Source organism: Ictidomys tridecemlineatus, chromosome 5, assembly GCF_052094955.1.
Source record: "Ictidomys tridecemlineatus isolate mIctTri1 chromosome 5, mIctTri1.hap1, whole genome shotgun sequence".
NCBI classification, from domain to species: Eukaryota; Metazoa; Chordata; class Mammalia; order Rodentia; family Sciuridae; genus Ictidomys; species Ictidomys tridecemlineatus.
The window spans coordinates 199718814-199732419 of NC_135481.1; the positions used below are offsets into that span (position 1 = coordinate 199718814).

The 13606-nt window shown below is 60.1% G+C and overlaps 1 protein-coding gene and 1 long non-coding RNA gene across 28 annotated transcripts in view; one reads left to right on the top strand and one right to left on the bottom strand.

The window, feature by feature from the left end:
* Positions 1-13606, top strand: part of Col20a1 (collagen type XX alpha 1 chain) — a 37129-nt gene that overhangs the window by 13983 nt on the left and 9540 nt on the right. For 20 of the 27 annotated variants that reach the window (XR_013439923.1, XR_013439922.1, XR_013439924.1 and 17 more), the window contains 18 exons: positions 9-175; positions 587-716; positions 1491-1636; positions 1721-1844; positions 1975-2114; positions 2567-2696; positions 2941-3083; positions 3282-3414; positions 3983-4131; positions 4305-4434; positions 5409-5447; positions 6623-6761; positions 9611-9753; positions 10018-10127; positions 10480-10635; positions 10716-10793; positions 11361-11507; positions 12139-12192. Coding sequence is in view for 24 of the 27 variants with exons in the window: in XM_078052159.1 (XP_077908285.1) it covers positions 9-175; positions 587-716; positions 1491-1636; positions 1721-1844; positions 1975-2114; positions 2567-2696; positions 2941-3083; positions 3282-3414; positions 3983-4131; positions 4305-4434; positions 5409-5447; positions 6623-6761; positions 9611-9753; positions 10018-10127; positions 10480-10635; positions 10716-10793; positions 11361-11507; positions 12139-12192 (2258 nt within the window). In the remaining 3 variants the exon portion in view is untranslated. Of the gene's footprint in view, positions 1-8; positions 176-586; positions 717-1490; positions 1637-1720; positions 1845-1974; positions 2115-2566; positions 2697-2940; positions 3084-3281; positions 3415-3982; positions 4132-4304; positions 4435-5408; positions 5448-6622; positions 6762-9610; positions 9754-10017; positions 10128-10479; positions 10636-10715; positions 10794-11360; positions 11508-12138; positions 12193-12510; positions 13335-13606 lie in introns of those variants that run through there. The other 7 variants (XM_078052150.1, XM_078052170.1, XM_078052169.1 and 4 more) reach the window with 6 other exon arrangements.
* Positions 7686-13334, bottom strand: LOC120886599 (uncharacterized). The gene is made up of 3 exons (XR_013439925.1): positions 11288-13334; positions 8268-10753; positions 7686-8182 (listed from the first exon to the last, which is right to left on the bottom strand). It is a non-coding gene; the product is annotated as an uncharacterized LOC120886599 (long non-coding RNA).

The following is a 13606-nucleotide window of genomic DNA, read 5'->3' on the forward strand; positions in this document are numbered from 1 at the left end:
ATCCACAGTCACTCCAGAAGATGCTCCGGCCCTGGAACCCCTCCCAGGGCCCAGCAGCCTGGTCCTGACCCAGATCACCTCCTCCAGCGTCCACGTGTCCTGGACTCCAGCCCCCCAGCTGCCCCTTGAGTATCTGATCGTGTGGCAGTCGTCCAGGGGTGGCCCCCCCCAAGAGGTGAGAGGGATCCCGGCCTCCCCCAGCCACACGGAGCAGGGCAGCTGACGGGGTTCACGAGCCTCGGCTCAGGCAGGAATCTGATAAGGCTGAGCTGGAGTCAAGGTGGGAGCCACAGCCTCCCTGGGCTTGGGAGCTGAGACAGGCTGGCCCTGTTCATGTGCGCCACAGCGGAAGCTGCAAGCAGGGCCATTGGGGGTGGCTGAGGACCCAGGGGTGTGGCTTTGATTGGCAGGGGATGGGTTAAGTGATTGTCTTCTGCCCATGCTCCCTCAGAGCAGGCTGCTGCTCTGCTCCACGCTGGGAACCCTGATTTGCAGGAAGGGAGACATCCACACCCCTGCCAGCAGTTTTCCTGCCCTGTGCCCTGTCCCTCTGTGCCCCATGCCACCCAGTTCTGTTCTGTTTCAGCTGGTGATTGGAGGGCCCGCCTCATCTGTGCAGCTTTGCAACCTGACCTCCAGCTCCGAGTACCTGGTCTCTGTGCTCCCTGTCTACAAGGATAGGGTTGGCAAGGGCCTGCAGGGTCTGGTGACTACAGGTAGGTGGGGTGCATGTGGCCCCTTCTCTCCCTTTGGGGCTTGGCACCAGCAGGGAGGTGCGGTCGGCAAACCTGGGTCAGAACCATCCCTACAAGTCTCAGTCCCTGGGCCCCTCTACCCTGGTGTCCTCTTCTGAACACCAGGAGAGTCATTCATTCTGTTGCCACACCTCAGCCATTGCTACCCTGCTCACATTGTCCTCAGAGCCCCCACCCTGCCTGGCCACAGCACATGGCTAAGGTCACATGGCCAAAGGATTGCCAGGAGTGCTCCTTTAACAGTTCTACTGATAGAGGAGCCACATGCCACCAAAGTACCCAGTTAAAGCGGATGGTGCAGGGGCTGTCAGTGATCCAGAGATGGGCAGCTGTCACCACAGCTTCCCTCCCCACCTGCTCAGCCCCTTGCCCAGCCCTGCACCCTCTCTCTGCTCTGTGTCCTGTCATTCAGAGAAACAGCACCACACCACATACCCCGTGGCCTTTGGGAGGCCCCTGAAGCACTCTGGAGGCTGCACCCCCCACCTTGGGGCAGATGGCCTTAGACCTGCGGGGAGGTCCAGCTCCCCAACAGCCACGAGCCCCCAAACTTGGCCTCAGTGAAGTTTGGAAAAGTGCTTAGACTCCTGGGCCCCACGATGTTGCCTACGAGGAACATCTAAACTTGGACTTAGAGAAGTCATTTTGTGGTTAGAGGAGGGCCCCCTTGACAGTGGGCATGATTTATGCACATGCCATGTTCCCAAAGTGCCCCTGACAGTCGCCTTTCCCCAGCACCCCTGCCTCCACCGCGGGCACTGACCCTGGTGACAGCAACACCCAGGACGCTCCGCCTGGCCTGGCAGTCCTCTGCCGGGGCCACCCAGTACCTGGTTCGATGCTTATCAGCCTCCCCAGGGGGCAAGGAGGAAGAGAAGGAGGTGCGCCTGGGGGCAGGGGAGGAGAAAGGTGGGGGGGCATCGGGGGCGGGGCTGGGCACAGGGACAGCATGTTCCCTTCCCCAGGTGCAGGTAGGGCGGCCTGAGGTGCTGTTGGACGGCCTGGAACCAGGCAGGGACTACCAGATCTTGGTGCAGAGCCTGCGAGGGCCAGAGGCCAGTGAGGCCCAGAGCATCCACATCAGGACCCGTGAGTGTCCCCTCTGGTTCCAGAGGCTTCCATGGTAGGAGCCCCAGACCTCTCTGTCCCCTCCCATCCTCACCTCAGGCACGGGGCAAGGATGGCATGCCATCCCCTGAAGCCTGGCTGTGCTCTGCAGCTGCCCTGGCCCCACCAAGGCACCTGGGCTTCTCAGACGTGAGCCACGACTCAGCCCGTGTGTCCTGGGAGGGCACCCAGAGGCCCATGCGCCTGGTCAGGGTCAGCTACATCTCCAGTGATGGTGGTCACTCAGGGCAGGTGAGAGGACCTGCCTGGGGCTCAAGTGTGGTGAGAGCTGCTGAGGGACCAGGGTGCACGTGCAGACCGTGGGGGGGGGGCCCAGAACCCTCAGCCCCACCATGTAGTCTCCCAGGCCTCTCCCTGCTTGGCGTGTCGCACCCACGACTGCCCAGTCCCCCACACCTGACCTGGGGGCTCATGTCTTTAGCCCCACCTTGTCCACTGAGGGACTCCAGTGGGATCTGGAGGGACATGAGGTAGAGAATCAATACAGGTACATGCAGTGACACCATGGAGCAGCTGTAGGTGCCCCCACTTCAGGGTCTATGGGGGGCTTCCTGGGTCTCTGGTCCACCCCATTTTCTGCATTTTTGGGGCCACAGAGTAGTGGTGGCTGCAGGTCCCAGGCCTGGATCTCTGCCCTGAGAGGGGCTCTGGGTGCCCACTGGGTCTGCCCATGCCCCCTACAGACAGAGGCTCCTGGGAATGCTACATGGGCTGCTCTGGGACCCCTCTTCTCCTCTACCACCTACACTGTTCGTATCACCTGCCTCTACCTTGGGGGAGGCTCCTCCACGCTGACTGGCCGTGTGACCACAAGTGAGTATCGGGAGGTCAGGTCTGGGGCCGCGAGATGGATGGGCTGGTCCTGCTCTACTGGACCGTTTAAATCAACACACGTCCACTGAGCATCTCTTCTGGGCCAGAGCTGAGCCAGGTGGGGCAAGTGGCTGGAGAGGTGTGAGGGGAGGGTACAGTGGCCTGGAACTCAGGGATACTCCTCTGTGTGTCCTTCTTGGCTTCTGGCCAGCACTCTAAGCCCAGCTGCTGCCTCACTTTCCAGGGAAAGCCCCCAGCCCAAGCCAGCTGTCGGTGACAGAGCTGCCAGGGGATGCAGTCAGGCTGGTGTGGGCAGCGGCAGCCTCATCGGGCGTACTGGTCTACCAGATCAAGTGGACACCCCTGGGAGAGGGGCAGGCCCATGAGGTGCGGTAGGGAGGGCAGGCTGGCTGTTCAGAGGAGACCCTCCCACCCCAGGTGCTGAGGCCAAGCCGGGGCTTGGGCCCCGTGTGCCCACCCGAGTTCTGCATCCTGGGGACACCTTTCTGCCCGGGGCCTGGGATCCAGGCCCCCAGCGTGAGGTTCTCCATGAGCCGGTGAACACCTAGACTCTCATTTCTCCAGATCTCTGTCCCAGGAACCCTGAGCACAGCCGTCCTGCCTGACCTGGGGAAGCACACAGAGTACGAGATCACCATCCTGGCCTACTACAGGGACGGGGCCCGCAGTGACCCTGTGTCCCTCCACTACTCCCCCTGTAGGTAGTCCTCTCTCTATTTTTCTAGATTGGGGCAGGACCAACCCAAAGGAGAACCCAGACTCCCCTGAGACTTCAGACCCCAAACCACTGGCAGGCAGAGTCCACAAGTCCCTGACCCCTGGGCCTGACTGCTGGCAGTTGTGGGGCTTCAGTGAGCTCCTGTGGAGGACAGGTGTTCCAGAGTTGACCAAGGGTCCAAATCACCAGGCATGGATGATAGCTCTGTGCTGGGACAGCAGGACTTGCTGTGGGGGCTGATATCTGAGTGCCGCACTGGGAAGCCTAGGGCGGCACTGGGGGTGTGGTGCGGCACTGGGGGCATGGTGTGTCATTGGGGATGTGGTGTGTCACTGGGGGTGTGGTGCGGCACTGGGGGCATGGTGTGGCACTGGGGGCGTGGTGTGGCACTGGGGATGTGGTGTGGCACTGGGGGCGTGGTGCAGCGATGGGGGCGTGGTGCAGGTTGGGAAGCAGAGTGCCCAGTTCAGCACAGATTAGGTCCCCTGCCTGCAGAGTGACCCCTTGTGGAGGACCCTGAGCCCCACACTGCCTCTGCTGTTGCTAGCTGCAGCAAGCAGAAGTCCTCCCTCCAGCCTGGCTCTGTCCTCGGAGACTCCCAACAGCCTTCAGGTCAGCTGGACACCCCCAAGTGGCCATGTTCTCCACTACCGGCTCACCTACACGCCTGCCACAGGCTCTGGACCTGAGCAATCAGTAAGTCTGCGGAGAGCAGCAGCCACCCATTGAGGGACCTTCTAGGGTGCGGGAGGTCAGTGGGTGAAATGTGGCCCACCCTGTGTGCTGAGTGTGGCCTCAGACAGAAAAAAGCCAAGCCTCATAGTGAGCTCCTCCAGGAGAAGCCCACTTAGGTGACTCCTGCCCCTCAGATCTCTGTGCCAGGGCCCAGGAGCCACACCGTGCTCTCTGACTTGCTAGCTGCCACCAAGTACAAGGTCCTGGTCTCAGCTGTCTACGGAGCAGGGGAGAGTGTGGCAGTGTCTGCCATGGGCTGGACAGGTAAGTGGGCACCAAGACCCTAGACCCAGACAGACCCAGATGTAGCCAGACCCCAGAAGGGAGATGGAGGTGACCTTGAGAAGCCATCTCATTCTAAAGTGATGACCTAATTCAGGTGAGAGCACAACAATCAGAACGGAGCTCTGCAGGTCTTGCAGTCAGCGCTCCCACTCTGGCCTCACCTGCTGGTGCCGTCTGGACTGGCTGGTACTGAGGTGTCTGGGATTGAAGGAGCAGAGTGAGCGGGATGCTGAGCACAAACATGAAGGAGGCCAGTTACATAAAGGAGCAGCCTGGGAGTCAGGGCTGACCTTGCCTTGAAGCATTTAGGACATGGACATGTCTCCACCAGACCTGGAACCCCCCCCCCCCGCCCCAGCATGGCCAGGACCTAGCCAAGAAGAGTCCTTTCTTGCTATTATTTTGCACTGGTTTTCTTGGTCAGCTACAGCTGCTTGGAGCAGATGGCCCTCAATGGCCATGCAGTCCCTCACCTCAAATCCCCCCTGGCATCCCTGCAGGGTCATCTAGTTGTGACTTGAATGCCCAAGGGGCAGAATCCTCATTACTCAGTGGACATGCTTCCTTCACCCACACCTGCCCTGGAACTAGCCACAGAGTGACCTGTGTTCCTGAGTCTGATTGCCTCACACCCAACATCTCCTGGGCCTGCAGCTAGAGCCAGCACTCTCTCAGGGTGCTGCACCCAGAGAAGCCCTTAGCTTTGGCCCTGGGCCCTGCAGGGAATGTGGAGCGCTTGCTCGCTCAGTGAGATCCAGAGGTGGCAGGACTACCCTGTCCCTTTCCTAGAGGGACGGGTACCACAGGCCTTCAGTGCAGTAAGGGGGCAGGCAGGTGGAGATGCAGCACAGACCACCTGTGTCCACAAGAGAGATCAGGGTGTCACCATGCAGCAGCTGCTCCCTGGTGACTTGGTCAGGCTGAAGTGGCTCATGACCTCTGTCTCCTTGCAGCAGCCTGCCCCACCCTCCACCCGGACAGCTCCCTCCCAGGTAGGTCCTGCACACCTGTGGCCAGTGCACTCTACCCTGCTTCTCTTAGGCTCTTCCTGAGGAGTGGGGATTGAGGGAGACCCACTGGAGACCCACCATAGGATTTCGGGTGCAGACTGCACCTTCTCGGATGGCCCTCTGAGGTTGGCAAGGCAGTTCCATTCCTGCTTCACAAGGGAGCAGAGGCTGGCCCAGGTCAGTGTCAGCTTGTGCAGGGCAGAAGCAAAGCTGAGTCTAGGCTTTTCTGGCCTCTGTGGAGCTTGATGCTGCATGGAAGCTGGGTTTCCAGGTGCCAAGCCTGAGGGGTCCTCATTCATGTTTCACGAGGGCTGAGGTCCTCCTCAGAGAGTAGATGCTTGGCTTCAGGAACGTGGCCAGGGAACTCTGCCCAGCAGGGAGACGGTGGCAGGCAGATGTGCTAAGCCATGTGAAGGCTGTGCATCCACCTGGGGGGGCAGGCTGTGGCTGCCCTGGGCCCACTGTTGGGCCTGCAGGGCCAGTGGATGGCAGGCAGGAGAGACTGCAACCTTGAAAGGGCTGGAGCCTCTGCTGGCCTGCTGCTTGGGGCTGCTAGTCAGCCAGGCACTGATTAGCGCCCAGCATAGGTGAGATTCACCCCATGCTTCGTGCCTAAGAAGGACCAGCTGCATTGAGGACCTGCCCAGGTTCCCATGACTCTGCTGACTCAGGGCATGGCCCAGCCCTGAAGGATCAGGGGCCTGGAGGGTCCTCAGGCCATGTGCAGCAGAAGGGACCATGTATGGCTGTGGTGCTGGACAAGGGGAATTCATCAAGGCCCTTCTTGGAGAGGAAAACAAACTTGGAGGCTGGGTGGAGTGGTATGGGTGCTAGGGCTCTGCTTGTTGGGGGAAATGGGAGTTAGGGTCATGGTTGGGGCTGTGTGCCAGTGGTCCCACCTCTTCCATCTCTGGGCCTCCCACACTGAAACAGTTAGCCAGAGAAAGAGGAGTCATGGTCTGGGGTAGGGGTGGGCATGGAGAGCAAGGGGCTGGATTCTCCCAAGGGGCCAAGGTGGTGCTGACCCAGAGGCTGCCCCAGACCCTTGCTCTCCAGCTCCCGTAGCCAGGCCACCCCTTCTCAGCACAGCCCCTTCTCCTGCCTCACCTTCTAGTCTGGACCTCTGCTCCAGCCTATCATCTTTCCCTGTCCACCAGGATTTGACTTGATGGCAGCCTTCGGCCTGGTGGAGAAGGAGCACGCCTCTATTCGAGGTGTGGCCATGGAACCCTCAGCCTTGGGCCTGACCCCGACCTTCACACTCTTCAAGGATGCTCAGCTGACACGGCGGACTAGGTATGAGAGGCCAATGGGGCTGGAACTGCAAGTGGGGCTGTGGAAAGTCAGGTGGGCAGAGGTGGGCACAAGAAGGAGACTGACCACATTCCTGGCTCCCAGAGCCTATTGGCCCTGGCATCTCTTCATCACACTGCCGACTGGTTTCACCTGTGTGCTAGAAATTCCCATCTCACAGTCAGCAGATCTCTCGTGGAATGGGGCCTGCCCCTCAGCATGATCTGCAGCCATGCATGTGTCTTTCCCCACCTGGCCTGGGGACTGGTCCCCTACTGCGTCCTGAACATGGTCCACAATGCTGACTGCCTTTGCCTGCCAAGTTAGTAGCTGTAGAGGGCGTGTGGTCCCCCTTTACCCCAACACCTTGAGTCACAGACCTGCACTGCAGTGGACGTGGCACGGTAACAGCAAGATCAGGCGCTGACTTCCAGATCCCCAAAGGACTGATAGGGCCACGTGCCGGAAATTACCAGTAGGGTCTAACTGAGGCATGCAGGGGCACTGAGGCCCGTGGCCCTGAGCAGGTGGCCAGAAGGCCCGGGAGGCTTCTCCAGGTCCCTGCTTTCTGGGCCACACAGGTGCCGGTTGCAGCCAGCCTGGGGGCCCAGGGAAGAGGGTAGAGAGGCTGCATCAGGGTAGCACTGTCTGGAGCTGCCAGGTCCCTGGGCCTCGTGGCACAGCCGTTCACCACGGGCAGTGCAGCCTCCTGTTGCTGTGCTCGCGCTAGAGGCGTCTCCTTCAGGGGTGGTCTGTTCTTTTATCCTTTTATTTTTATTTTTGTGATTCTAGGAGTGGAACCCAGGGGTGCTCTACCACTGAGCCACATCCCCAGCCCCTTTTTGTTTTTATTTGGGACAGAGTCTCACTAGGCTGCCATCAGCTTCCCAAGATTATAGGCACATGCCACTGCACCCACTGTTTTTTTAAATAACCACTTTTTATTTTAAATTTAAATATGCTTTCAAATGGATGCATGGACACACAAACATGGTGCCTGTTATCGGGGCACGGTGTGGTGTTTCCATTCAAGCATAGTCGTGAGGTCTTTGGGTCCGGTAGGCACTCCTGCCCCCTCACGAATTCCAACGCTCTCACCGCGTTTCGGAGGAGACAAACCTCTCTTCTCCCGTGATGGTGTGGCTCTCCTGCGGCGTGGATGTGGTAGCCAGCACTCGCCCTCTGCCTCTAGAGCCACTGCTATAGCTGCTGCAGGAGAGAGACCACCTCACTTCCCCAGGTTGCTGAGAACGAATGGCAGGCCCCTTCTTCCCTGCGGCCATCAGCCTTTCTCTGGGTCTAATCCCATGTGTCCTTCTCCGTCCTCAGCGGGTGGACACTTGGGTGGCTCCCCTGTTGTGGGTGGTGCTCCAGTGACCGTGGAGGGCAGGATCCTCTGTACCCCGACTTCACCTGCTCTGGACCTGTGGGGACAGCAGCTCCCCCTGCTGCCCCGTGGCTGTGCTCAGCACCGTCCCACCCTGTGCAGCCCCTCCCCCGAGCACTGACCTTGCTGTCTGGGTAACAGCTGTTTTGCCTCAGGGCTGGCTTTGACCTGCACTTCTCAGATGATCAGCGATGCTGGGCACTTGTTCCTCTGCCTGCTGGCCATTTGTATGTCTTCTCTCGAGCATGGTGGCTGACACCTGCCCCCTTTTGCCCCCATTTTCTTCGTAGGGTGGTGTGGAAGTGCTGCTGCAGAAGCGGTGGCCCCATTCCTCCCTTCTGGGCTTTCACCGCTGTTCTGCTGGGTGGGCGAGTGGGATGCTCCCACTGCCTGGAGCCCTGGTCTCCACCCCCTGCCTCTGGCCCCACCTTGCACCAAGGTGTTCGGCATCCCAGCCACCATTCCTCAGTCACCCGTCTCAGGTGCCAGCCACCAGCCTGCAGGGCACACGGTGCTTCAGTGCTGCCTGCTCTCCTTTTTGAGCTCCAGAAGGGGACAGAGGTTTCCCAGGTGTGCTTACCCAGCACAGATGTATCTGCACCATGGCAGCTGCACTGAGGGGTCTCAGGCTGCCCAGTTGGCGGGGTCCTTCCCGTGGTGCGATCAGGAAGGTCCCCAAGGAGGCAGCAGACAAGAGCCATGGGCAGAGAGTGGGGGAGGGCTCAGGAGGAAGGAGCAGCAGTGCCACGGCCTTGAGGTCAGGGTGCTTAAAGCCTTGCAGGAAGTGGTGGGGCTGGGTCTTCCCAGCCCCTGGTTTTTATCCCAAGAGCACATCAGGAAGGAGGCTGCAGGCTCTGGGGAGCACTTCTACTGTGTGACCAGAGGCCCTCCCCTGCCCCTCAGTGCACCTGGGTCTGCATAGGTCCTGGCCAGGAGCCCCCAGTCTGAGCACTAGGACAGCTGTGGTCAGTGGGCCAACTCCTGAGGGCAGCGCTGCCTGTGTGCCTGTGGGCTCCCGGCCCTCAGGAGTAACCTGGGGATTCTCCTGGTGGGTCTTCTGCCACACAGGGACCCTGAAGCACAGGGCCTGGGTGAGCCCCTTCTAGGTGACCTTCACTGGCCAGGCCTCAGGGAAGGTAGAGGGCTGTGTCAGGCCAGGTGCCTTGAAGCTTCTTGGAGGGAATTCTGTCCTTTACATACCCCATGTTACTCCCGGGGACACTGAGGCAGGGGAGACCCCAGCTTGGCCTTTAGACCATGGCCGTATGTACCCCCAGTCTGTGTTCTGGGGTACAGACGGCTGCCACACTCCGTCCACAGCTGGGAAGGCTGTGTGTGCAGTCTCCACCATGGTCAGCAGAGCAGCGCCAGGGTGAGACTGGGGCTGCAGGGGGCCTGTGCCTGGGAGGCCTGGTCCAAGCCCAGCCACCCTTCATTCTGCTCATGCCCCCTCCCATGCCCCCAGCGACATCCACCCAGTGGCCCTGCCGCCTGAGCACACCATTGTCTTCCTTGTGCGCCTGCTCCCTGAGACGCCCCGCGAAGCCTTTGCGCTGTGGCAGATGACGGCTGAGGACTTCCAGCCCATCCTCGGGGTTCTTCTGGATGGTGACTGGGGCCCCGGGTCACCCTTGGCAGTTGGGAGGAATGGGAGCCCTGGCTTCAACCTCTCTTTAGTGCCCACCCTAAGCAAGAGCCAGGTGTCCTGAGCTTCCTCAGAGCTGCCCCTCTGCCCCTCACGGGGGAGACCTGCCAGGGTCCTGGGCATGGCCTTGGGTCCTGCAGCTCTCACAGTCTGTCCTTTCCCATCATTTGGGACCAGGGTGGTTGGGTAGGACAGATGCTTACCTGCTGCTCACCTCACCCTGGCAGCTGGCAGAAGGTCGCTGACCTACTTCAACCATGACCCCAGAGCTGCCTTGCAGGTGGCCACTTTCGACCTGCAGGAGGTGAAGAAGGTCTTCTTCGGGAGCTACCACAAGGTCCTGGGAACTCTACTCAGCTCTATGGGCCCCGTCCCAGTAGCCAGCTGTCCCCATGTGCAGCTGCCTGCCCTGGAGCACCAGCACAAGTCCCTGAAAGTCAGGCGATAACCCACCTGGGGCCTCTGACCCTGATGTCCCTTTGTGTCAGTGGCCCTATTTTAATTTGTGTCAGAGTGCACTCTAGCCCTTCTCTCTGGGAGACACCTGTTTTGGGAATTGCCCTGGAAGTCACATGGGATGTGGGTACCATCAAGACCCTGCCCAGGTCCCAGGTGGGCAACTCTTGTTCCACCTATTCTGACACCTTGGCCTGGCAGCTAGGCAGGTGCTGACCCTGCATCATTTACAGGTGCATGTGGCCGTGGGACACTCCAAGGTCAGACTGTATGTGGACTGCCAGAAGGTGGCTGAGAGGCCCATCGGAGAGGCTAGCTCACCTACCTCTGGATTTGTCATGCTGGGGAGGCTGGCCAAGGCCAGGGGTCCCCGGAGCAGCTCAGCTACGGTGAGCCTGGTCTTTGTCCTGCTGGTCTGGTGGGGGCTGTCTCCAGGGACCTGCATCTGGCTGATGCTCCTGCTCCATAGTTCCAGCTTCAGATGCTGCAGATTGTGTGTCGTGACACCTGGGCAGATGAGGACAGGTGCTGTGAGCTTCCTGCATTGGTAGGTGGCCGTGAGGCTCTGGGTACCATCCCAGCCTTGAGTGTGTCCACCCCACACGTCACAGAGGCTCAGGTAGACAGGCCTAAGCCTGTGCTGTGGGATATCAGGGAAAGCTTCCTGGAGGAGGGGGCCTTTGGGGACCAGGGTGGTTGGGTAGGACAGATGCTGGGGGCGGGCCAGGAAGCCCCTACTGCAGTGGTTCTGTAGGAGCCTGCTCCCCTTTTCAGTAGGCCCAGCAAGGTGCAGGCGGGCCAGGAGTCCTCATCTAGCAAGGTGGAGGTCTCCCAGGCCTGCAGGGACCCTACACCCAAAACCACATGCAGGGCCTTTGCTGGTCCCCTCAGTGCCCCGTACTGGCCTTGTCTATTCTGGGGGCCTCGGAGGGGAGTGGGAGGAAGCTACCCACCTGCCTGGGGTCTGTATGGGCACCTGAGAGGAGGCACCCAGGACCCAGCTGCTCTTAGAGGGACTCAGTGGCCTGAGTCCAGACCCACCTTGTTGCATTTCTGTCTCCGCCGCGCCCCACACAGAGTGTTTCCTGGAGTCAGGTGCCTTTTCTGTGCTCAGCCCCAGGGTCTGATGAGAGCCAGGAGAGGGTCCATGAATGAGCAGTCTCCTTTCTTCCAGAGGGATAGAGAGACATGCCCTGCCTTCCCTTCTGCCTGCACCTGCTCTTCAGAGACTCCCGGGCCCCCAGGGCCTCAAGGCCCTCCAGTGAGTCCAGTAGCCTCTACCCTGGGGGTGACTGAAACTGCAGGCCAGGCATAGCCCTGGGGTGTGGCACCATTAGCCAGCAGGACTCGAGGCTTGCCCACAGAGGGACGCCCTTCATCTGTCGCCTCTGCTGTGTCACTCCAGGCCATGAGCCCAGCCGTGGCCAAGCCCTTTCTCCCACTGGCTGAGCCTCCCTCCCCAAGCCCTGATCCTCCTGCCATGTCAGGCACGAACCCCTCTTCAGGCATTTCCTGAATGTCCCCTGTCTCCAAGGACCTGCTAGTGGTGGCTGGTGGGGTATGACGTGGCTAGCTGTGAGGGTCAGCCTCCAGGTGGCTCTGTTCTGGCTGCTGCCCCAGGGTTGGTGTTCAGCTCACCTGCAGGAGGCAGGCGCTCCCCAGGGCATGACCTGAGAGGCTCCGGACCTCTGTCAGGAGCACTTCTTCAGGATGGGGTTGGGCAGATCTATTGCATACGGGGCTAGGGGTGGATCCAGAGACTCCTGATCCAGCCTATGCCCAATGATGTGGACAGGGGTGCAGGGCTGGGTGGGGCTCGGGTTTGGGTGGAGCCTGGGTGGGGCTCGGGGTTGGGGTAGGATGGGGACTCAGCCCTACTTGTGCTGTTGCAGGGCCTCCCTGGGAGGAATGGCACCCCAGGAGGACAGGGCCTCCCCGGGCCCAGGGTAAGTCTGTGAGGCCCAGGGGCTGTCTGGATCCTAACTCAGCAGCAGTTCATGTCACCCTGTCCTGTAGAGAGAGGGTTTCCTGAGCTGCAGACAGGCCCGGTCCCCAATTAGGGGGTTGGCCTGGCCTCTCCTGTCACCTATGGGCCACCTGGAGCTGATCTTGCTACTTAGTGAGCATTCCCTCTTCACTGTCCCCACGGGTAGGGTCAGCTCATGGCACAGACGAGGAAGCAGACTTGGGAGGTGAGGCCCCTGCCCAGTTGGTGGGCCCAGGCCTGTCTGGCTCTGAAGGCTGCCTTCTATTTCCTTCCACAGACACTTGCCAAAGGCCTCTGGACCAAGGGGGTATAGGTGCCACAAGTATAGACTTGTTTGGCCCCACACACTGGTGCTGTCGCAGGCTCTGTGGGTGTCTGGCAGGGTCTGGCTCTGCACAGGAGGCCGAAGATGGTGCCCCAGTGACAGCACCACACCCGTGTGTCCTGGGAGGTGCTCCCAGCTGGGCTCTGAGATGTTCAGTATGTTCAGTGCGCAGAGGCTGAGAGGCTGCCTCCCCCCAGCCCCACACCCTGTGTCCCACCCTGCACCTGCCTTGGCTGAGTGTCCTGGCAGGCTGGCCCGGTCCTCACAATGAGCATGTGCCACAGATGGCAGCCAGCTTGCACCAGAAGGGGGAGGTCGTGAACCTCCACGGCCCACGCCTCGCCCTGTGTACCACCAACCACGCGGGCCTGGTGCTGGAGTTGCCAGGGCAAGGGCAAGAGCACAGAGCTTGGGTGTAGAAAGCCACGCTGCCCCCTGGAGGCCAGGCGAGGCGGAGCAGCCTCTGTAGAGCAGGGATGCACCCAGGGTGCCTGGCTGACACAGCGGCTGCCACCTTGCGTCCCTGTCCCTCATGTCTGCAGCAGGCAGCCTTTCCTGTGGGAAGCCTGCCCTGGCTCCAGGGTGCCGCTGGCTTGTTTCTTCATGGGTGCTTCACATACTGTGCATCAGCCTCACTCTGCGAAGGAGTCACAACTGTGTTTGTCATTTGCAGTGTGTCCTTTGGCCTTGTTTGTGACAAGTGTTTTCACACAGATGTTACTTTTTTTTCTCCTTTTTTTTTTTTTGATACTAGGGATTGAGCCAACTTTTACCACTGAGCCACACCCTAGCCCTTTTTATATTATTTTAAGACAGAGTCTCTCTAAGTTGCTTAGGGCCTCCTAAATTGTTGAGGCTGGCTTTGAACTTGTGATCTTCCTGCCTCAGCCTCCCGAGCTGCTGGGATTACAGGTGTGCACCATCGTGCCTGGAACAAGTAGCATTTTTGTCATTTGACTCTTGCCCAGGAACTTGGCATCCTTCTGTTGTCCAGGTTTCTTTTGTGACTCTCCACGAGACTTTCGAGAAGTGGATTATCTGGCCTGGG